General features: G+C 36.4%; 1 protein-coding gene across 2 annotated transcripts in view; it reads right to left on the bottom strand.

Annotated features, from left to right (window-relative positions):
- The window catches only part of NUS1 (NUS1 dehydrodolichyl diphosphate synthase subunit), a 39,703-nt gene extending 16,636 nt beyond the window's left edge, over positions 1-23,067 (bottom strand). Inside the window, exons 1-3 of one of the 2 annotated variants that reach the window (XM_001369260.4) lie at positions 22,324-23,067; positions 3,922-4,047; positions 3,110-3,259 (exon numbers count right to left, since the gene is read on the bottom strand). In XM_001369260.4, the coding sequence (XP_001369297.1) occupies positions 3,110-3,259; positions 3,922-4,047; positions 22,324-22,759 (712 nt within the window). In that variant the 5' untranslated portion in view covers positions 22,760-23,067. The remainder of the gene's footprint in view (positions 1-3,109; positions 3,260-3,921; positions 4,048-22,323) is intronic. The other variant, XM_007484480.3, reaches the window with a different exon arrangement.
- Positions 23,068-23,883: the final 816 nt, after the last annotated feature.

Here is a 23,883-nt window from a genome sequence, read left to right as displayed (position 1 = left end):
ATTAAGTATAGCTAAATGATCTCACTGATGCAGGTACTCTCTCTAGCATAGCAAATCACAACACACCTATGCCCTTTCATCCTATGGAACTTATAACCATACCCTCCCATAAATCCTCTACAATGGGTTTACCAAACATGCTGGGTACACTCTAATTCTTTTGACATGGTATCCCAATGGAGAACATATTTGTCCATCAGGCAGCTATTGCTCTCACTACACATTTAGTTTGCCCTCTTTTCTGGTGACAGACATTTCTGGTGATATCCTTTTAGGTTGTTTCCTTCTCTTATGTAATTCTCAGCTGTTTATGAATTGTATGCAGTCTACTCATCCTCCACCATGTGCTTCTCCATGACCCTTTGGGTGATTGTTAATTTTAATTCTTTGGAGATTATGGTATGTCATGACTCACTGTCATACACCATGACTAGAATACTACTGGTGTTGAAAACAAGAGCCTTTATTTACTACATGAAAAAAAAAAAAGTTAAACGCTGTGCAAATTTCCCAAAGGCAATTCAGTTCATTTTACTTTCTTCCTCCTTTTAAATTCCAGGTCCAGTTCTCCGTGAGCAGTTTCTAACATAAATGGATTATCTTTATACAGCCTGTCCATCTAACAGCACATAGTAGCATAGATGTTCTTCATCTATTTAGTTTTTTCCAAGTGAATAATCAGGCCAAACTATTTTGGCTGAAATATGGATCCCAAACAAAAGGAGCTACAATACTCTGGGATTTAATGGAATCAACAAACAGGAATATCTAATCTGGAAGATAGTCCCATCTACAAAAAATCCTCTACCATTTAGCCTCTTCAATGCTATATTCCATTACAGTAGCAAACATCTCTGATAAGCACACATCTTCCTGTTTTACATTTTATTGATGATAATAATAATGAAAAGTATCAAAATAATGTTACATCATTAAAGGACTCTTGCAAAACTTTTGCATGTACACATAACAACTTACTGGACAAGAGATTTTAGGGTGGCATTTTTGGTCTTCTGAATTAAATGCCTTAAAAAAAGTCAACAAATGAACACAATGGGAACTTACATTATAATACAGCTCTCAGCAAAATTGAAGGCTGCAAAATTTTATCTAGAGTTAAGATTCACCTTTCATATTCAATAATACCCTCTTTCAAGCTTAAAAGAGTTGATGTAGAAATACTATTAAATACTTGGATCCTTGATGCATATTATTTGATCCCAATGATAAAGAATTCTCAAATATAGTCAATTTCCCATATTTCAGAGCAAGGTTTCCCCACTATGCTGGCACACACAGGTCAGAGCAATGGCCCAGATCCATAACATAAGAGTATTCTCTTATACCTAGCTAATTCACTGTTTGATGACTTACAAGGGTAAGGGAGAAGATGTGAGGAGTCACATTTCTGATGCAACTTGGGAAACTATATACCCTTGACTACAGACAAGATATACAACATCTTGTACATATAGGCAGAAGATTAACTGTAAAGATTAAACTGTAAAGATTGTCTCTCCAATATGCTAGTGAACCTAAGAACAACGTTTTCAATTCTGATTCCTCTCCCCTTCCTGTTTGGACAAGGCTGCTATACAATGAAGACTAGCACTCCAAAAGCAGAACCTTGAGAAAAATTAGTGTATTAAATGCTCACAATATACACAGATCTTTTCTGGACTACAAGAACATCAGTTTTTGCTAAATCAAAGTGCAAAGTATGTATGTACTAAAGAACAGTTTTTAAAAAATTAATCACAAATGCTATAGTTTGGTGACTCTCCCAATTATTTTAAACAGTTATTCCAACTCAGACCATACTCTTTTGCATATTAAATCTACAGGGTTAGAACTAGAAGAAGTCAGAAATGAACAACTAGAAATGGCTATGCTCCAGACTTTGCAAAGATGAGAGATAGCAGTATAATGTATCTATACCAAGTTATTCTTCCTAACTATAAGCCTACTGGCCATACTAGCCATAAAGAGCTAAAGAAGTATTCACCAAGTTAAACAAATGGTCCATGTAAGAGAATCAATCAACAAACAATAAGTGTCTATTAACCAGCAATTGTGTTAGATGGTACAAAGACAAAAAAATTGAAATAATCTGTGCTCTTAAGGAGCTTACATACAATTGGGAAAGATAAACCAAGCAAAGCAACCTACCTTTCTCTGTCAGGCACAAACCTTTACAAATAAAAACCATGAAAATAGAGAAATTAACCTTGGAATTCCCAAGAACACAGAGCAGCTGATTTGGTAATCTTCAGACCATTTTTGACAGATGAAGATGGGTAAGCAAGCAAAGAGGTATATGGTTTAACAGAACCAGAAATAGATGGTGAATATGGGATGGAGCAAAAAAAAAAAAGGAATCATTAAAAGATAGAGGAAGATTTAAAGTGTTCCTTCACCATACTTCTTTTCCTTAGAGAGCAACACAAAAAACGAGTAAAAGAAGAAATGAAAGATTGTATAGCTATTAATAAAGAAATGACAAGCTATACCAAGTTCCATTTGAATATGAGAGAAGGAATCCTAAAAAGTAAAGTCAAACTTATAAACAGGAGAACAAGGACTTTGGTATGAGAACATATGTGTGTGTTCAAATTCTCATCCTATAGCTTACAACCTGGGTTTCAGTTCACCAATCTATCAAATTACTTACTGGACAAGATTAATTTCTAATGTGTAACTTCTTGCTCTAAAAATCTAATCTAAATGTATTAAATTCAAGTATTCTTCCTAAATAACTTTTTTTTTTAAGAATAGGAGAAAAAAGGTCATTAAACTATATGTAAAATTCCTATTTTTAAGAGGAATCATAATGAAAATAAACTGGAGCATTTTTTTCCTTTAATAACAACTCTTTCCCCCTCCAACAATCAAGAGTTGTCAGCATTTGTCATTAGGCTACTCTAAAACTATTGCCTACATGTAATTCATTTCCTTTTTAGTATTGATTTGTATTTAATCTTCACTAACTGATATTTAGTTTTACTAACAACTGCTTTTACATTTTGAGGTTTACACTTAATTATTACTATTTTTCAGATTATGCATTTAGCCGATCACAATTTTTTAAAAGTATAATTAGTTAACTTACTAAGTAAATTGCCTAAAATATTCACATCCATGTCTGTAGATTTCTTTTGCTGCTGAGCTACTAACTGGCAAAAGTCTCGGGCAGCTCTTACAATATCTTCTTTTCCATCTTCTGGAGACAGCACCTTCACTGATGATTGGCAATTTAAAACTGTGAATAAAAAAAGCAAATAAAATTTTCAAAGAATAAAAACTTTATTTTATACTGGTATATACTTAAGTTACCATACTATGAACACATACGCGCGCGCGCACACACACAGCGTACAGGTTAGCTTTATATTATTACCCTCCCCCCCCCCTTATTCTTGACATTAAGTTTAAGTGACATGGGAATGTAGAAAAAAGCAAAAACCCTAATTGTTGGGTAGTAACATTTTCCACAATAAAACAGCTATAACCTGATTACAAACCTGTGAGCAATTTGACATTTAAGTTATAACAGGAAAAAAAGACATAAATACTAACAACAAAAGACTACTAAATCTGATGGAATTAGGGATTAACTTCTCAGTTAAGAAAATATGATTGATTAATTTTTCTTTATGCCATTATCTTCTGTCTTATACTCAATACTGTGTATTGGTTCCAAGATAGAAGAGCAAAAAGATCTACATAATAAGTGGTGAGTGACTTGCCCAGTCATACAGCTAGAAAAGTATCTAAAGCCTTTGAACCCAGGACCTTCTGTCTCTAGGCCTAAATCTCAATCTATTGAGCCACCTAGCTGCTGCCCACCCCTAACTGATTACATTTTAAGTCAAGTTATACATGTGCATGATATTTTATGTACATTTTTACCCACATAACTACCTTGATCTTCTTTGTCATTACTATTCACGAACTCTGGCGAGTATTTGGGACAATCTAGGCCCAGGAGTTCTTGCTGTTGTTTTAAAATTTCATCCATTAATCTGGAATTATTTCTTTTGAAAATACCTTAAAAAAAACACACACACACATAAATCACAACTGGGTTCCTTTTTCCTTTTCCAAAAATAATGTATGTTTGTTGTGAAAACAGTAGAGTGGCAGGAGAATTCAGAATAAAACAGCAAAGACCAGTCTTAAACTAGAATCACCAAAATAAGTATTATAATTAAACCCCAAGACTACTATCAGATTCTGGTTTCTGAATGAAATCCAAAAAAGATGACCCTTAAAATAGAACATGAACACAATAGGCATGAGTTCAAGGAAAAAAGAGAACAAGATTAGCCATTTGCATGTATACCATAATAATAGTTATTTTAATATATAACACTTAGGTTTACTAAATTCTTTATAGACAATTGAGTCCACTTCTCTTAACTTGAATACTTATTTTATGTATCTAACATGAAAAAGGATTGGAATAAGGATTTCCAAGATTCTTTCATAATCTAAAACACTATTTTCTCTGAGTTTGACAAATTATATATGGAGAAAATATCCAAAATATTATTGTATGTTTAAAATAATAACATATCATGTAAATAAATCATAACACATGTAAAATGATAAATCAAATGTGTTTTTCAATGCTAACAAGCCTATAAGAGATTCCACTAAATTTTATTACAGCCCTTACTGTTTTATTTGCTTCCCTTAAAGAAAGTTAAGACTTTAACTTGGGTCTAAAAATTTTTTTAAAAGGCAATAATGGAGATGATGCTAGCTAACATTTATATAGCCCTTTAAGGTTTGCAAAAAGCTTTATGAATATTATCTCATTTTTTCCCTAACAAACCTGGGAGGTAAGTTCTATTATCTCCATTTTGCAGTTGAGAAAACTGAGGCAAACAAAGGTTAAATGACTTGACCAGGTTCATATAATTATTAAGTGTTTGAGGTAGGATTTGAACTTGGATCTCTTTTTGACTGCAGGTCCAGCAAACACTCTATCTACTTTTAGATATCAAAGTAAAGGAACTATGAAATATGTTTAAGCAAGAAAAAAAAAGGTTTAGTCATTAGATTTTTATTTTCAGTCTTATAAGTGATAATTTCTTATAATCCACTGACTTTATCAAAGAATATTTACTTTGTAGTTATAATAGAGTAGGCAATTTCCTAGGAGCTTAGAATGGCTACAGGAAATATTAAAAGGCAGCCATGGGTACCAAGGCAGCATAATGCGTATTTTGGGGTATCCCAAATTTGCGATTTGGGGTATCCCCAAAGTCTCAGTGTAGTTTTAAATTCTAATAGATTAAAACAGATTTTTGAACATACTGTAGTTTGTTGTTACTTTTTAGTCACTTGGCAAATTTGCCTGAGGCATATTATGAATTCTGGAAAGAACAACAGCAAAAACCCTGTATTTCACTTTTTGTTTCATAACACTCCATTCAGTAGTTTTCCTGATTTCTGACGACCAACTAATTTCAGGTATATCCTTGTTCTTCAGTTTTTTTTCAATCATACTAATGTGCAAGTGCCACCTAGTGGCTAAAATGAGTAAATGGGGAAGGGATCCACTACAGATCCACTTTTAAACAGGTTTCCAAGAAAGTTTTGCAGTCAAAAGCAAAAATTGCTTGATTTGAAATTGGAAAGAATTACAATAAAGTGGGGAGTGGGAGAGCTGAATTACAGACACATTTCCAAAGTACCTTTCAAATGAAAGTTTCATAAAAGTATCTCAAATGAAGCCTTTGTCTGACTAATGTAATGAAAGGGACAGGAAGAAGACTTCAAGGAAATGATGAATGGGCAAGATAAGATCAAGGAGTTGACTGAGGTCTGAAACTAAAAAAAAAATGATTTATATCTTGCAGCTCATTTATTACAAAGAGCTTGCACAATCTCCTCAAAGCATTACAATTTAAATACTGAATTATTCTACTTACTAGATAAACTGGGATTACCCTCAGAGATAAGTGACTAAATAAGTGACTAAATCTTCATTCCTATATGAACACCTTAATTTGAAGATTTATTCTTTTCTACCACTATTTCTTCTTTAATTTGTCTTGTATTCAATCAAGTTTTATAAAGAATTTGCCAGCTAAAAGCAGTTATGATTTTAAATTCTGGTAAATTCCATTCTTATAGATTAATTTTGGACCAAGACTAATTTAAAAACAATATATTGAAAAGGGACAGAAAAAACCTCATAGGGGCCAGGTGGGTAGCTCAATGGATTGAGAGCCAGGCCTAGAGACAGGAGAGCTCCTAAGGTTCAAATCTGACCTCAGACACTTCCCAGCTGTGTGACCCTGGGCAAGTCACTTGACCCCCATTGCCTAGCCCTTACCACTCTTCTGCCTTGGAGCCAATACACAGTATCCACTCCAAGACGGAAGGTAAGGGTTTAAAAAAAAAAGCATACAAAATGGAAGAAGGGGTGGAGGTAAGCATGAGACATATGTCATTCATCTGAAACTGTGGAGGTTTCAACATCCACATACACAAATACTATGATGCAGCAAAATATCAAACTTTACATGGAAACAAGCAAGAGGGTCAGAGACAGTAATAGGGAGGGTAACAAAAGGAAGGAAAACAATTATAAACAGAAGAATCTTCCAGATCCTGAAGGAGGTTTAAAAAACTAGGAGAGTGGGAAACGGAAAAGGGAACAGGAGAGGGAAAGAAATAGAATTTGAGGGTATTCTTTAGATTGCCTCTTAGACAACTGGGGAATGCTGAACAAACTGCACTACATGCTATAATGGAATATTATTCCTCCTGAAGAAATGACAAGATACCATTTCTGAAAATCCTGAATGCTATAAATCTATGTGGAGTAAACAGAACCAGAAGAACAATTTTTTAAAACTTAGTAAAAAGCAAAACAAATTTCAAAAACAATTCTGATCAATGCAATGATCTCTAAAGAACCCATTAATGAAACATGCTACCTATCCTGACAGAGACGATAGACAAAATGCAAAAAAATTTTCAGATGTGACCAGTTTTGGATTTTTTTTTTAATAAAACTATTATTAAAGGTTGCTTAAAAAAAAAAACAACTTTAACTGGAGGTGAGACTGTTGGGAAGAGTGATGAAAAAAGAGGGACATGATAACATTTTAAAAATATATATCGAAGAGAATATAAGGTATATAGAGTCAAGCTGGACAGTTTTGCAAGTAGAGTGTAAAATTTATTATATACTTTTTTAAACCTGGAAACTCTGTAAAAGATGGATTCACTGCTTCAAATAGAATAGTTGTTTTTTTTGTTTTGTTTTTTGTATTATGCTCTGTAGGGAAATTATGTGTATGTGTCTTTAAGTTCTGGAGGAAAATTTTTTTAAAAGAAAAAAGAAACTGCTAGATCTTCTTTACCTGACATACTCTTCAAGAACCAAAGTCATACATGTAAAACGCAGTGGAATTGTATGTCAGCTATGGGAAGGGCTGGGGGAAGAGGAGGGAAAGAACATGACTCTTGTAACAAAGGAAAAATATTCCAAATTGACTAAATAAAATTAAAATTGAAAAAAAAAAAGAACCAAGGTCATTTCCAATCTATTAAAGGACTCTAGTATTAGGACTAGAGCCAAAAAACAAAAACAAAATCTAGCATCATATGTCTGTTGATGTTTAATAAAGATTAACTTTTTAAACAAAAAATAGCAGTGAAGAGGGAACAGATTCTTAGACACTGGTCTAAGAATCAAAAGGCAATCTCTGGCAAATCACATTAATCTCTCTGGGCTTTCTCCCTCATTAATTAGGTACCAAGTTTCAACAATGGCTTGTGCCATATTACACTCATGAGGCATTTCTATCAGATCAACATTTATTCCTAGAGACCAAATGAATAAGAAAAATAAGGATAGGAAGGAAAAACTCTTTCCTCACCCAAAACTTTCTTTTAAATTAAGTTTATAAAAGAAACTTTTTTAGAATTCAGAGGCAGTAATAGTATAGGTATGAGGAAATAAGTTTTCTTCTTTTAAATGACACTTATACTGTAAGTTATTAACACAACCAACAATTAACACAAACAACAACAACAATAGTTAATAATGTAATTACTGCAGTAGAATGACTTGTCTTTTGAATAGCATCTCTTGACAAGGTTTGGTAAATGTCAGTCTTTCTAATATTTCAAAATAATTTCAAAATAAATAAATTAATTAAAAATAATTAAAATAAAATAGATTTTTAGGAAATTGGGGCTAATTTTTTCATAAATTCAATCAACTAAATAAGTTCTGGTCAAATTTAAGAAAGACTATATCAGATCAGTTATTAAACTCCATTTATCAAAAATCCAATGAAAAGTAAATAAGAGTAATATTAGATTTACAATTTACAAATGCAAATTTATCACAACAATCCTATTTAGTATTGTAAATATTACTGCCTTCTTTTTATGGAGGAAGAAACTGAGGCTAAGAAGGAGAGAAATGATCTGTCTAAGGTGCCAGTTGATACATATCAAAGCGCTCCAATTTCAAGTTCAGTGCTCTCCACTGTGTAACACAATAAAAAGATAAAATAAAAAAGGCATCCTGGGTTCAAATTTGGCCTCAGGCACTTCCCAGCTGTGTGACCCTGGGCAAGTCACTTGACCCCCCACTGCCTAGCCCTTGCCACTCTTCTGCCTTGGAGCCAATACACAGTGTTGACTCCAAGACGGAAGGTAAGGGTTTAAAAAAAATAAATTAATTAAATTAAATTAAAAAGGCATGCATTCTGATGTTTCAGCCCTGATTATGATTCAAACAAGTACTACTGGCATCCATACTAAGAAAATGAAGTGTTTTTGCTGGTTCGATTCGTTGCTTAAAGCTGATAAACATCAAGTATTTCTACCTTATATTACTCTGTTACAAATACCATTCCATTATATATAACCTTTTGTTTTTTCCCTGTTTCAATATGTACCTTGCAAGTATTCTTTATTAAACTATACAATTTTATCTGGTCTATTTGTAGCTTTTTTTTTTTAATTTTCAGTGTTTAATATTTTACTACTTCCTATCATGTCTGTATTCAGAGATGGCAAGATGTAGTGAATAAGATGTGAATGGGCTAATGTGCCCTAGGCACGTGTTCTTCTTAGTTTGTATTTCTTTATTCCTGATTTCTAATAATCTTTAATAAACCTCATAAAATGTAATATTTTTATCAGTAGAGACTAATTAAATTTTTACCGTGGCATCTCCCAGTTTACTCAGTTGGCCTAGCATCAGGAACACAATATCACTATCATAGCACAATGAGAAATGACAATGAGACTTCTTGTCTAGGCTGCTGTTTAATATAAAGGATAAAATGAGATTTAGGAATAATACAGATTTCATTATTTACACTTTCCCTGTAATCCTTTTACACAGAAGACTGAGATCTAGATGAAAATGACAGTGAATTTGCTATCCCAAATAAAAAAGGAACAAGGAATTTTAAGTGCTGGTACTGATTCTCTACAATATAAGGAAGCCTATCTGAAAATTTACCTCCACATTTCCTATCTTCTCTAACTTTCATTATCTCCAGAAACTCATCATTATGCAAGAAGAAATCAACTCAAACTCATATCTTCTCATATTGTCTTCCTTCATCCCTTCATTTTTCAGCTTTTTTTCAATGTGTCATTTTCCCCCATTTAAAAATCTGTGAGCTACTTGAGGGCACCAGTTTTCTTATACATTTCTTTGTATCCCTAGAGCCTGGTATAGTGTCTAGCAAATACCAAGTGCTTATTAATACATGTTGACTCTGACTCTGATGAGAGAATATTCAGTAAGAAAAATGCAGAGTAAATCTCAAATCTGATCAGCATTCTATAATATTCATTTTAAAAGATGAAATATTCAATCAAATTTTAAGTTTACATTATTAGACTTAGTATGCACTCAGTCTCTCTTAAATTATATAATTATATTTTATTGTACTTTCTTCCCTTCTTTATAAACATCCCTCTCAAGCATCTAATATTGTTCTCAGGTACTATGAATGGAAAAGGAAAGAAAAGGAATGACTGGGAGAAGTGAGATCAATGGATACATATAATCTAATCAGTCAAAAAAAAAAGTCACTAAAATTTTCATTGTCTATACATTAGTTCTAAATTCAAAACAGTAATACAGAATATTAAAAGCTTCAGTTCTATTTCTAATTAACAAAAGATAAGTAAAAGAAAAAAAACATGCTTTTAGGATACTAAAAAGGACTACTTAAATTATAACTTGAAATTTGCCAAGTATTTTGCAGACATAAAATTCTTTGACCCTCAATTCTCTAAGATTAACAACATAAGTATTACCTCCAATTTTTACATATGAGGAAATCAAAATTTAGAGAAGTTTGTCCCAAATATCAATTAGAAAGTGGGAGAGATGAGACTAGAACCTGAACCAAACAAATGACAAAATTATCACAACGGAACAGTCTCTAAGCAAACTGTCACTATAAAACCTAAATAATTAAGTGAGAATAAGTTACCATTAAATATAAGTTAACTAAAAATCGCAAAGAATAAGACTATACCATAATACTGAAAATTAATATAAATTACTTCAATAAAAATATCCTTCAAAAATGCTTTCAAGAAAAACACTAAATTTTTAAAAAGCAAATAACTAATTACCCAATGACTCACCATCATCACTTTATCCAAAAATCCAATTAAAATCCTATCTGGAAAAAATATTTGAGGGTGGAAAAAGAACAACCTCCTCTGGTTATGAAATAATCATTGAAATAATTGAGATCACAGTCAATAAAGGCACCACCAAAATTACACATAATTAAAAGATATGCAACAAATTTTATATGCCAATAAATAGTTTTATTGGGACACATGCTTCAGGGAGCCTCAGCCTGTCTCCGAATATAAAATTTCAAGAGGAATTAGCCTGCTAAAGAAGAGAATATGGGAACAGACTTGGAGAGAGGTTGTATGGATATGCCAGATCAAGAGTCAGAAGACATAATTTAGATTTCACTTAGAATTCTACCACTTATTAGCTATTTTCAGTACCTCATTGAGATTCAGTTTCTTTTCTTTTTTGAAAACAGATTTAATTTTGCCTAGTTAAAAAAAAAAAAACTCTTAGTATCTCCCAGTATAAATGTTTACTGATTGACACTGTTGACATTTGCATATAGGCTAACTGCCTTTTTATTTCAAAGATATTTTATTTTCCAAATTACATGTAATGACAATTTTCAACATGTTTTCTGAAATTATAAAATCCAAATTGTCTCCTTCCCTTACTTCCCTCCCCCCTCTTGGAATTGGTAAGCAATTTCATCTGGGTTATACATTACATGTATTATCATGCAAAACATACTTTCATATTGGTCATTGTAAAAGAATACTCACATAAAACCAAAACCCCAGATTAGTATGCTTTGATCTGTATCTAACTCCAATAGTTCTTTCTCTGGAGGTGGACAACATTTTGGGGGCTTTAGTTTCTTTGTTAATAAGATGCTGTCACTTGTCCTAACTATTTTACCAAGTTGTTGTAAGAATCAAATTAAATAATCTGACACAGTTATCTGTAGAAAGAATCTTGCTGGGGGGCAGTTAGATAGCTCAGTGGATTGAGAGCCAGGCCTAGAGACAGGAGGTCCTAGGTTCAAATCTGACCTCAGACACTTCCCAGCTGTGTGACCCTGGGCAAGTCACTTGACCCCCATTGCCCAGCCCTTACCACTCTTCTGCCTTGGTGCCAATACACAATATTGACTCCAAGGTAAGGGTTGAAAAATAAACAAATAAATAAATAAATAGAATTAAAAAAATAAAAAAGAAAGAATCTTGCTTTAAATATGAGGTTGAACTAGATAATGTTCCTTCTAACTATAATTCTATAAAATATGTGAAAGAGTTTGGGGTTACAGTGTACAGATCAGGGACTTAAAATCTGGCCACTGTGATTTTTAAATGTCCTCCATCTTGCTTGGTCTAGCACCCAGGAATGTGCACACCTACACTACACGGGCATGTGCTAGCTAATGACAAATCAGAAACAACTAACTTCCCCCCTTCCCCTGGCTGTCCTAAGCCAAACTTGAGCCACCACTGGCACAAGTGAGATGCAGGAACTGAGGTAGAGAACAGCCTCTGGAGTTCTCGTGACTTCCTATGGAGAGGGCTAGATGGGAGTTCGATCCTGGAGCTCGAGCTTGGAGGAACCCCCACAGACAGCTTTCCTTTAGATTGGTCACGTGAGTGATAAAGATTGACTCCTTTCTCTGCCTTGGCTCTCCAAGGCCTTAAACTCAGCCTAAGCCAGATCAGTTTTGAGTTAAACTCCTTTCCTTCTCTCTCTCTCTCTCTCTCATAATTTTTTCCTCCTGTTGTAATTAAATCATCATAAAAACTCCATTCTGACTTGAGTGTTTCATTTAGGATTTTATAAATAAAATCCTTGGTGACCAATAATTATTGTATTAAGTCTCAACCCCTAAATTTTAACCATAACACTGTGATTTTGTGATATATTTACTTAATTAAAAACCTATCCTTTCAAAAATGGGCTTAAACACACTCTTTGTGGTGGCAAAAAATTGGAAAATGAGGGGATGCCCTTCGATTGGGGAATGTCTGAACAAGTTGTGGTATCTGTTGGTGATGAAATACTATTGTAATGAATTGGAGGAATTCCATGTGAACTGGAAAGACCTCCCGGAAGTAATGCAGAGTGAAAGGAACAGAACCAGGAAAACCTTATATACAGAGATGGGTACACTGTGGCACAATTAAATGTAATAGACTTCTCTACTAGTTGCAATCAATGATCCAGGACAATTCTGAGGGACTTAAGAGAAAGAACGCTATCCACATCCATAGAAAGAAATGTGGGAGTAGAAAAAGAAAAACAACTACTTGATCACGAGTCGATGGGGATATGATTTGGGGATGTAGACACTAAACGATTACCCTAGTGCAAATATCAATAATATGGAACTAGATCTTGATCAATGACATATGTAAAACCGAGTGGAATTTAGTGTTGGCTATGGGAGGGGGTTGGGAGGAGGGGAGGGAAAGAACATGAATCATGTAACCATGGAAAAGTTTTCTTAATTAAATAAAATTTTAAAAATTACATATGACAAGAGAGGAAGATAAGAAAAATAAACTGTAGATACTTAAAAAAATGGGCTTAGGGGGCAGCTGGGTAGCTCACTGGATTGAGAGACAGGCCTAGAGACGGGAGGTCCTAGGTTCAAATCTGGCCTCAGATACTTCCCTGCTGTGTGACCCTAGGCAAATCACTTAACCCCTATTGCCCAGCTCTTACCACTCTTCTGCCTTGGAGCCAATACACAGTATTGATTCCAAGATGGAAGGTAAGAGTTTAAAAAAAAAGGGAAAAAAGAGCTTAAAGATTTAATGAGTTGCAAAATGATCATTTATGTATATATGTATGTATACATAGGCTTATAAAATACATATGTTGGTCTACATACCTATATGTATGTTTTACATATGTGTATATATAATACAGGCACAGCTTTAGAACCTCATCCACTACCTACAACCAAGTAAGCTATAGCCTCTAATCCAATAGTCCTTGTTGCAAGTCTTAAGCAGTTATTCTGCAGACTAAAGAAATAGTCATAGAGGAATAGTGCCTTGCCCAAATTCACAACATCTAACTGGCAAAACCAAATTGATTCCAAATTGAGAGCTCTTTCCACCATACTACAATTCCATTCCAGTCTTGAGATATGAAAAATAGCTATCACTGAGAGTAAAAATCTTTTATCAGTTTGAATAAGTCAATTTGCCTTCCAATGTAATTTATACAACCATTCCCCATTACATAAAGCTAGCTTCACAAGGTTGTTATGAAGATCCAGAATTTCAATAATGTAGACAGTATAAAATAGTGGAGGAAAATCTGGCCCCAAAGTCAGGAGGACCTCCAGAAGTCCTTCCATTGACAAATATTGGCTTGGTCTAATGACATAATTACATAAAGTACTGTACTGTTAGTAGTTATTATTACTCACAACCTTGGGTAAGTCAATGAATCCCTCAGTACTCCAAAGGACTCTTTAAGACTATAAATTGCAGAGTATGCACCAAGATGCATTAGTAGAGTTCCCTGTACCAGTGAAATCAAGAGGGCATAAGTATTTTGGCCATGGGCTATAAACTACCAAGGATATAATTTTTACTAACTATACAGTTTCATTATTGTAACTCAAAGGAGAAGCTGAATTTGAACCCAATTCAGTTAGCAAGAGAAGCCTAAAAATTCTACATAAGAAATAACACAAAAATGCCAGCTAAAAATAAAAAAATTCCCATATGTGTACTTATAAATTATGTGTGCCTGATATTTACATAATATTTATGTATATATACATCATCTAAAATTTTGACAGTGTTTAACAATTTAAAAAATATTTTCAGAGGCATGCTAATCATCTCATTTGATTCTCACAAAAATTTTGAGTAAGATTTCTCAATTTTACAGAAGAGGAAACTAAAGTTTAGAGAGGTTAAATGATTTATCCCAAAGTTACAGAGCTATTGACAAATGCTCCAGTTCAAATCTAGGTTTCCTGACTTTAAATCCAACAACACAATTTAACTGAACAAATTTATCTAGCAGCAGTGGAAGCTACAACACTAAAATGAATTTTGCCTTTTCATTGTACAACTCACCCCATCCAAAGTCAATTCTTTCTTCTAGAAATAACTATGCTAATTAGGTAATACTACAACTAAATCAAGATTACACTCAAAGGAGCATTAGAAGAATGATATTTATGAATAGTCCAACCCAAATAAGCCTGGTTTAATTCCATCCAGCTAGAGAATGCTAAAAACGCTAAAAGCTACTGAGTATTGATGACCAGGTTTCAATAATGAATACTCTTCTACAGACTTCTAGAAGTGACTATACCTGAAGGAACACAAAAATAAGCATGACTTTGCTAAGGTTATAGCTTCAAATAGTCATCTAAGCCTGATGGTTGTGCCTCAGCAGTTCCTGAAAAGCCTAGAATATTCTGATGATTCTTGCAAAAGTAAAATTGACCTACATAAAAGACAATAGAAAACATTATGGTGAATGAAAACAAAATAGCAAGTTATCTGGTACCTATATTCAACTCAAACAAATAGATTGTGAATAAATATCAGGAAAGATACAAAGTAGATCAAACTATAATTCTTATCAGAAGGAATGTGGCTTAGGCACCATATAAAGCTTTTCCTGACTCCCAGCTGCTTCTCCCTACTTTCCCCTTTCCTTCCCCCACTATTATTTTATATTGTATTCATTTTGTATATGATTACTAATATATATGTTTTGTAAGGGGGAAAAGGTGTTCATTTTAAAAGGGTTGGACTGGGTTATTTAAGAGTGTGGTCGCCAGGAATTTACAATTCCAAAGAGATTTATTTACAATTTATTTACAAAATGTAGGGAAAAAAAAACCAGAGAGAGGATAGGATAAGATATCTAGCCTAATCACTAAGTAATTTACTTCCAGTCCCTAGCCCAACCAAGACAGGAAGAGTTTGTTCTTAGCTGGCCTCGGCAAAGCCAAGGACCTGGGGAAAAATTCTCTCAAGAGGCTAGTCCCTCCTGATGCTAGTTTCTTCAGAAAATATCCAGGAAACGGGTCAGCTTTTTCACTCACCACATGTCAGTCCAACAGTCTCATCAGAAACAGGGTCTCAAGTCCAGTCAGCAGATTTCTCCTTCAATCTCCACTCCAAAGAATGAAGAAGCAACTCTCACAGGAAGTGACCACTCCTTTTAAAGATGCTTCTTTTGCATCACTTCCTGTGTCTTCCTTCACTTTTTATGTGGACAAATCAGTCTAAAACCTTGCTTAGGACTGCCTAAGAGGCAGTCAGTCAATTCTGATTTGTTACCCACTATTGCACATGTGGGTCACAGACCTCCCACTTAATGATTAAGTGAGATGTTTACATTTTTGGTGATTAGATCTAAAAAATGGGCAGATCTTCCCACTCAACTTTAAGTAGGGTGTTCTAAAAATAGACGGGGTTATAATTTTAATCTTTACAATCAGGGAGAGTTAATTTTAATCTTCATAGTTTCAACTATTTTTCTTTTTTTTTAAACCCTTACTTTCCATCTTGGAGTGTATTGGCTCCAAGGCAGAAGAGTGGTAAGGGCTCGGCAATGGGGGTCAAGTGACTTGCCCAGGGTCACACAGCTGGGAAGTGACTGAGGGCAGATTTGAACCTAGGACCTCCCGTCTCTAGGACTGGCTCTCAATTCACTGAAATTTGTAGCCATAGTCCTTCTTACTGTATCCTTGAGTTAGCTTAGTCAATCTCTAATTTCCTATGAATTTAACTCCCACTACTCTCCTAGACAAATCCTCTATCCAGTCAAATTAGCCTACTGCCTGTACCTAGAACATTTCATTATATACCAAGTACCTTTGTACCTACCAGTCTGCTCAAGCCAACTCCTGTATCTAAACATTCTTTCTTCTACCTCTTTCCAATATGCTTATCCACATTCTATCCATCCTTCAAGGCTTGAGCTCCGGTCTCACTTCTTTGGAAGTTAGTACTGACCACTCCAGCCTACAGCGATCTTTCTCTCCACTGAACTTCCACTGCAATTAATATCTATATAATTCATGCTTATCTTTTAATGATACTTGTGTTTTCTCCCCACTTATAAATTACTTACGGGCATAAACCATATTTTAATGTATTAATATACTAAGTATTAACTTCTCCATACTTTCTCACTTGATGACCTAATCAGTTCCCTTCCCCAGGAATTTAATTATTATCTTAACACAATGACTCCTAAATCTAAACTCTTCTGAATTGCAGATCTTCATCTCCAGTGGCCTACTAATTACTTCAAACTGGATGTCCCATAGATATTTAAAATTCAATATACATATCCTAAACTGATTATCTTCCCTCTAAAACTCATTCCTCCTTCAAATCTATTCCTTTAACAAGCATCATCATACTACCAGGTAGCAAATCATGCTATTTCTACCTTCAAAGAAGAATAATATGCAATAAAAGCTCAAGCAGCTCCAGGGAGCTGCAGTTCCCCCAGGATCTGCAGAACAAGGGAAAAACTTGGCCAGGATCTCCTAACTTTCTGCCTTAGAAGCCTGAGCTGGTAGATCTACTGGTCTTGTCCCTCCCACCCCCTAAAAGGTCCATATCTAAAGAGCTACAAGGTAACTGGGTAGAAAAAATCTATAGAACTGGGCACTGGATAGGCCATAGAGAAGATAAAGATTAGGGAGAGGGAGATGTTCAATTTAGGAATTCTGGGTCTCACGGTCTGCTCTTTCCTTTTTATAAGAAATGGGTGCTGCCTCTGATTCAACTAAGGGACTGACAGATTATACCCTGCAAAAAAGAGCTTGAGGGGATCTAGCCACAGAATAGTCCCTGTGACAGGAGGAGTAGAGAGAACAAAGTGAGAACTGTACTCTGAGGTTACTCTGGAGAAGGAACCAGAGCAGCAGTAGACCTGGAGTGCCATGTAAAATTCGAAACATGCAATAGCAGCAATATCTCTCTTACATCTTTTAAAAGAAAATTCTTTACTCTACTCATACGCCCACTATTCTACTTCATACCCTCAACTCCAGTTAGCCTCTGAACTGGTCTATCTAACTCAACATTTTTCTCTTCTCCAATCCACCCATTGGCCAAGTTGATTTTCCTTAAGGGGAGGTCTGACTAATGTCTCTCCCCGCCTCAATTTCCAACAGCTCCCTATTGCCTCTAAGATTTGTTTGTTTTTAAAAAGTCCTTCACAACTTGGTCTCAATCTATATCTCCTACATGATTATACGTTATTCCCCTTTTTACACCAAACTGACCTTCTTGCTATTTCTCATTAGCACCACTTTATCTCCTCATTCCAAATCCTTGGAAAGAACCACCACATCTCACCTCTTTAAGAATACTGTTTCAAAACGCTGTCCAAGCATCTATATAAAGCCACTCCTCCAGCTGCTGGTACCTTCTTCCCACCATAAATTGACCTTGTATTTATTTTTATATACTGTTCTCCCCACAGTGGATGCAAGCTTCTGGAGGACAGGGATTATTTCATTTTTCTCACGGTCTCCCCATTACCTACAGTTCTCATTTTAAAAACTATAAATTATCATTGTAAGAATAGACAGAAATAGACAATTTAATTTATGATTGTATATTAAATTATATATTATTTTGTATTTAAATTAATTTTTACAAGTTACTTGGGTTTATTTTTACTTATTTATTCCTCTTGGTTTATTTAGTCCATCATTTCAAAGAATATTAATGACCAACTTGCTGTGAAATGTTCTGCTACTTAAAAGAACAGTTACAAAGTAAAAATAAAAAGAGAAAGCCCAGATTTTTAGTCCAGTAAAGTTGGGTAAAAAGTATTCTAACTCTATTGTTTGAAAATGTTTTTTAAAGCCTCCTTGTTTTTCTTATAAATAGTATCATTTGTTTTAATTGCCTCCTTTCTCCACTTTTTTTTTTAAAGTAAAGCAAAGATAAGCTGACACTTTAGGATCACATGAGCAATTCGATGGTAATGGGAAGTTGTCTGACCAAGGAAGTGTGTGTCAGTCAACCAAGGAAATCATGTAGACAACTGTGGACTTCAATCTACTAGTAAAGGTACCTAAAGAAAAAAAAAATTTTAACTGGATGTAAGTAATCCAATTACTTAAAAAAAAAAAAGAGTTTAAGGCACTTATCTAATTCCACTTCTGCTTTATGTAATATACTTCCAGAAAGTTAAATTTCTCTATCCCCAAGAATATACATTCTTTACTGCCTTGGGTTTATTCAATTATTCCATCAAACAACCAATCACCAAACATTTTTAACTTCATTCTGCTTAACAAGTATCAAATGATGGCGTAACATTCAGTCACCACATTCCTGTTATGCTAAAGAAAAGCAATTACTCCAATATTCCATAAAAGGTATTATCTAAATTATGACATAACCATAAAATAAAGATAAGGAAAACTCATCATCATTCACACCCATGAACCACTCTGAAAACCAAAATTCCACCTAAACCTGTCAATCTGGCAGCCAAATGGGTCAAAGGTAGACTCAAGAATAATATATAATATCTTCTCTGCATGGTAGTTCCATTGGACTCAAAGTTAATAATTCCAAAACCAGACTTTCCCCTGAAACCTAGTCTCTCCTTCTGACTTCTCTATTTCCATCAATGGAGAATGAAATAAGCACTATATTAGTGCCTACTATGTGCTGGGTACTGTGCTAAATACTTTACAATTATTATTTCATTTGTCTTCACAACAAACCTAGATGGTAAGTGCTATTATAATTCCCATTTTATAATTGAGGAAACTGGGACAAAAAAAGTTTAAATGACCTGACAAGGGTCACGCAGATCTTCCTGACTCCAAGCCCTGTGCTCTATCCACTGTGCCACCTAGCTGCCAAAAGTGCATCCTTAAGTTACATTTATGTTTCAAACTCTTTTCTTTGACTTTTCCCCTTCATTTCCCACACCCAATCAACTGTTCTTATATTAGTCCTCTCCTCTTTATTATCACTGTCACTCACCTACTGTAATAACCTAAATGGTTTCTCTTTTCCACTTCTTTAACCTATGTCAATATGATTTCCAATAGATTGGCAGATAGACAAAGAGACACCAGTGTAATGTTTTAGAGACTACCGAAAGTCATAACTCCTCTCAAAACTTTTTAATAGTTCCTTGTTGCCTATCAATAAAGTTCAAACTCCTCTGACCAAGTATCTTAGACACATATTTTCATCCCCATTCACTCAACAAAGTGCCTCTTATGTCTGAAGCATTGTGCTTATTAGCTATGGCAAGGTCTTAGGCCAGGTAATAGTTCATAATGCTATAGAAACCTAGTTACAAAACTAGGTGGTTTTGTGAGCTGAAGTCTAAAAGGTTATGATACCCCCCGGGTGCCAATACCAAAATCCCTCCACCCTTCCTCATATTCTCCTATTCTGCAATTACTCATAATTTTGCCGTCATGCTCTCTCCCAAAAAAATAACAGTAACTACTAAATATAGTACTTACTATATGCCTGAAACTATGCTAAGCACTTTATACTCATGATCTTTTTTGTTCCTCAGAACAACCCTAGGAGGTGGGTGCTATTATCCCCATTTTATAGACAGGGGGAAAAAAAAAACCTAAGGCAAATGGTAATCGACTTGCAATGCAACATAGTGACTTGCCCAGTGTCACAAGGTTAATAAATGTCTGAGGTCTTAGTCTGAACTCATATCTTCCAGACTCCCAAGTCCAACACTATCTACTGTATCACCTGAAGCTTTCTTTGATTTCTGCAATTAATAATAATCATTTACCCCTCAGATTTCACACAATACTTGATTTTTACCGCTCCTAGTGAATGAATAAAAAAACAGCATTGTGCTTATCTTTGGGAATAGAAAAGGAAAAAAGAGTAATAATACAAGAACAGAATAGGCTGCAGGGGAAAGTAGTGAGTTCTCATTAGGTTCTCAAGGAAAGTATACAGGATCCTTCATTTGAAATCTTTTGCTTATTTCTGGTCATAAACTAGGTGGAATCTAAAGTTATTTCCCCTTGATATTCTGTGATTCTTTTGACTCCAACACTTAAGAAAAAAAAAAGGAACAAAACCCCACCAAATTTTAAAGAACATCTATTACATGATAAGTGTATCATTATTACATGATAAATCTCAACAGTATTGAAATAAATAAAGCTTTGCCTAAAAGGCCCCATTCCAAAAGAGACAAGTTTCAGCTATAGAGCAGATGGTACAGGCAAGATGCTGGTGCAGAACATATAAGATTACATTTTCTATAGTGTTATTTACATTAAATTCCTCATTTCTCACCTTCTCCACCATGACCCAGGAAGTTCCTAATGGGACAACCCCATCATCCTATAAGATCTCATTCACAATGGTAGGCCACCTCATCACCACCCTCAGCCTCTCCTTATCCCTATCTTTTTCAACTTTTTTATTTATCCTGAATCCAGTAGTTATCAGCACTATTTTAACCTTTCTAAAAATTATCTTTCATCTTTCCCAACCCTAAAAAGATTTCTAGGCTCCATACTACCTAAAGATTAGATTTCAAACTCAACTGACCATTCAGGGACTTCTTACCCAGGCTCAACCTTATACAGTAATAAAATAATTTTTAAAATTTAGCATTTACATGTTGCCTTAAGGTTTGCAAAGGACTTTACAAATGCTATCTCATTTTATCCTCAAAACAACCTTGGGATATATGGATGCTATTATTATCTCTATTTTACAGATCAGAAACAAGAAGCAGACAGAAGGTCAAGTGACTTGCTTAGGCTCAGGGCTAAAAGAATTCTTCAATCAAACTGATCTGGTCACCATTTCTGGGGCTCTCCAGAAACTAGGCTGTGACAATTCATTAACTTCTCAGCCAATCCAAACTCTGCCCATCCTCAAATCCCTCCTCCAGGGAACTAAACCACAAGGTTTTCTTCCACAGTTCAAATCCTAAATCTATGGAGTATACAGCCAGTAGCAGCAATTGAGCTCTTAGAATAGTCTCCTACTATCAGTCAGCTTTTCATGTGCTTAAGGTCTTGTATCCACAGGACTGTAGAATCCAGGAGAACAGGAACTGTGCCTTATATTTCCCTGTAATTTCCCCAGACTTCTTGTACGATTTTAATCTGGTTTGGCTGCTTTACTTCTTTTCTTCTGATAGTGCCTGGTGAGATTAAGGGGCTGGGATCTCCGTGTCCTGAGCTAAGTAGAACAAGTTTTCGATTTCACTCTCATTCATTGCTGACGGTGCATAGCATTTCAAAACTGGGAAGTTACCTTGGAGAACCTTAGCATGGTGTGTAGGTCTGTCGCAGAAACAAGGTTGAATTTGCGGCCAGGAAACTAGGGTTAGGATTCTGGCTCTATCCTAGATGGTCAGTGTGGTCATGGACAAGTCACCTGGCCTTTCCTGGCCTCAGTTTGCTTACCTGTTTAGAGAGCTTAATCAGACACTGTCCACGAAGCAGTCATTGGGAAGAAATCATTAAGCAAACCTTAAAGAGCAATGCAAAGATGGACTCCAGTCCGGAACGGGCCACTAGGAAAGGCCCCGGGAGGGAGGAGACGGGCAGTTCCTCTGCCATGCCCACTCCCAATTCCGAAGCTGGGTGACTGTTCCTCCTCAGGGCTGCGGAGGAGAAAAGTGCCTGAGCCCTAAGACTAGGCGCTGCCTCCCCTCTTGCCAGCCCCACACCCATCCCACCCTACCCCCAGGCCGAGCCTCACCTTGGTGGTCGTAGACGCTTATGTAGGAGATGCCCACGGCCATGCACCACACCACGAGGCTTGCAATGTCCGAGAAGCTGGGCTCCTCCTCCTCTGTGACCACCAAACCCATGTGCACCGGCAACTTCTCCAGCGACTTGCCGTCCGAGCGCCAGCGAAGCCGGGGATGGGTGGGGGCCGCGCCGGGCGCCCCGCGGCCGTGGGCATGGTGGTGGTAGTGATGATGGTGGTGGTGGTGGTGGTTTCTGCCCGCCGCTGGGGGCTTGCGGAGGGTAAAACCGAGCGGCGCTAGGACCGCGGTGGAGGCGGCGCGGCACCACCGCCGCCAGATCCAGTTCCAGGTGCCGAAGCGGACGCGGAGCCAGGACGCGAGCGTACGGTGGAGACAGAGGAGCGCGTGCAGCACGCGCCACACCAGCTCGTACAGCCCGGTCATGCTCGCGACACTCGGGGCCCGTCAGTCGCCGCTGTCCCGGGCCCTCCTCCCCTCCCGCTCTCGCCGCAGCCGCTACCGCCGCCACACCTGCGGCGCGAGGGCCACTTATCAGCGCCGGCCGCGAGCGCAAGCCATCTCTGAGTGTCCCCCCTCCCCCCCCTTGCCCAAGCCCCTAACTACTGCCAACACCTCACCTCGCCCCCGCCGCCATCTTCCCCCTCCACCTCCTCTGGCTTATCGCCCCGCCTCAACCAATACATGGAAGGTGCTGATTGGTCCGTATCGAGCTCTGACGCGACTTCTGGGTCGGAGGGCGGAGGATGTGGCAAGAGCCCGAGGCGTGGAGAGAGCGGACGCGCAACAGCTGGCGACCGTTGGTTGCTCCAGCAGGAAGAGAAAGCAGCGCCTCCTCGACGTGCGGAGGGCGAAAAGCACTCAGATTTTTTTCATCTGGTCTGGATAGAATGAGCTGAAGAAATGTGCTACCTCCACCCCTCCCCGCGCCCTTCTAATGGATTTACCTTTTGTAACTCCAGAACTACAAACTTCCTTCCTCCTCGTCCCTCTCAAGGTCATCCTCATCCTATCCATTTCAAAAATGCTGGAGATGGTGGGCCAGGGGAATGTGCTTGAATGCCAGTCCTAGACATGATAGGATTTTGTGTGACCTTGGTTATGTCATTTTAAACTGTGCCTCGGGTTTCTCATCTGTAAACTGCGCATAATGATGGTTTAGAAAAAGTTGTGAAGAAAAATACGAAAGTAGTTGTGAATTATTACATGAGATGGTGTACAGATCGCTTTACAAAGGACTAAATAAATGTAGAGTAGAGGAGGGAAACTTTAGATATCATCTAGTCCAACCCTTTCTTTTAGAAGAGGAAAATGAAACCCAGGGAAGTACCCTGACCCAGATTATACAAGTATGAAACAATTTAAATTCAAATTCTGACTCCAAGTCTAGCGATCTCTCTCCACTGTTAATATTTTCGAGGTTCTCACCTCCTTGACATTAAACCAAAATTGCAGAGTAATTAGTAGGAAAGTTAATTTGATTTGGTAACTCCAAATATTTCTTCTTTCAACAATTCTATAAAATTACCATTAAAACACCCCATGGTTTG

Source organism: Monodelphis domestica, chromosome 2 (genome assembly GCF_027887165.1).
Source record: "Monodelphis domestica isolate mMonDom1 chromosome 2, mMonDom1.pri, whole genome shotgun sequence".
Taxonomy (NCBI): Eukaryota; Metazoa; Chordata; class Mammalia; order Didelphimorphia; family Didelphidae; genus Monodelphis; species Monodelphis domestica.
This window is presented reverse-complemented; position numbering and strand designations above follow the sequence as displayed.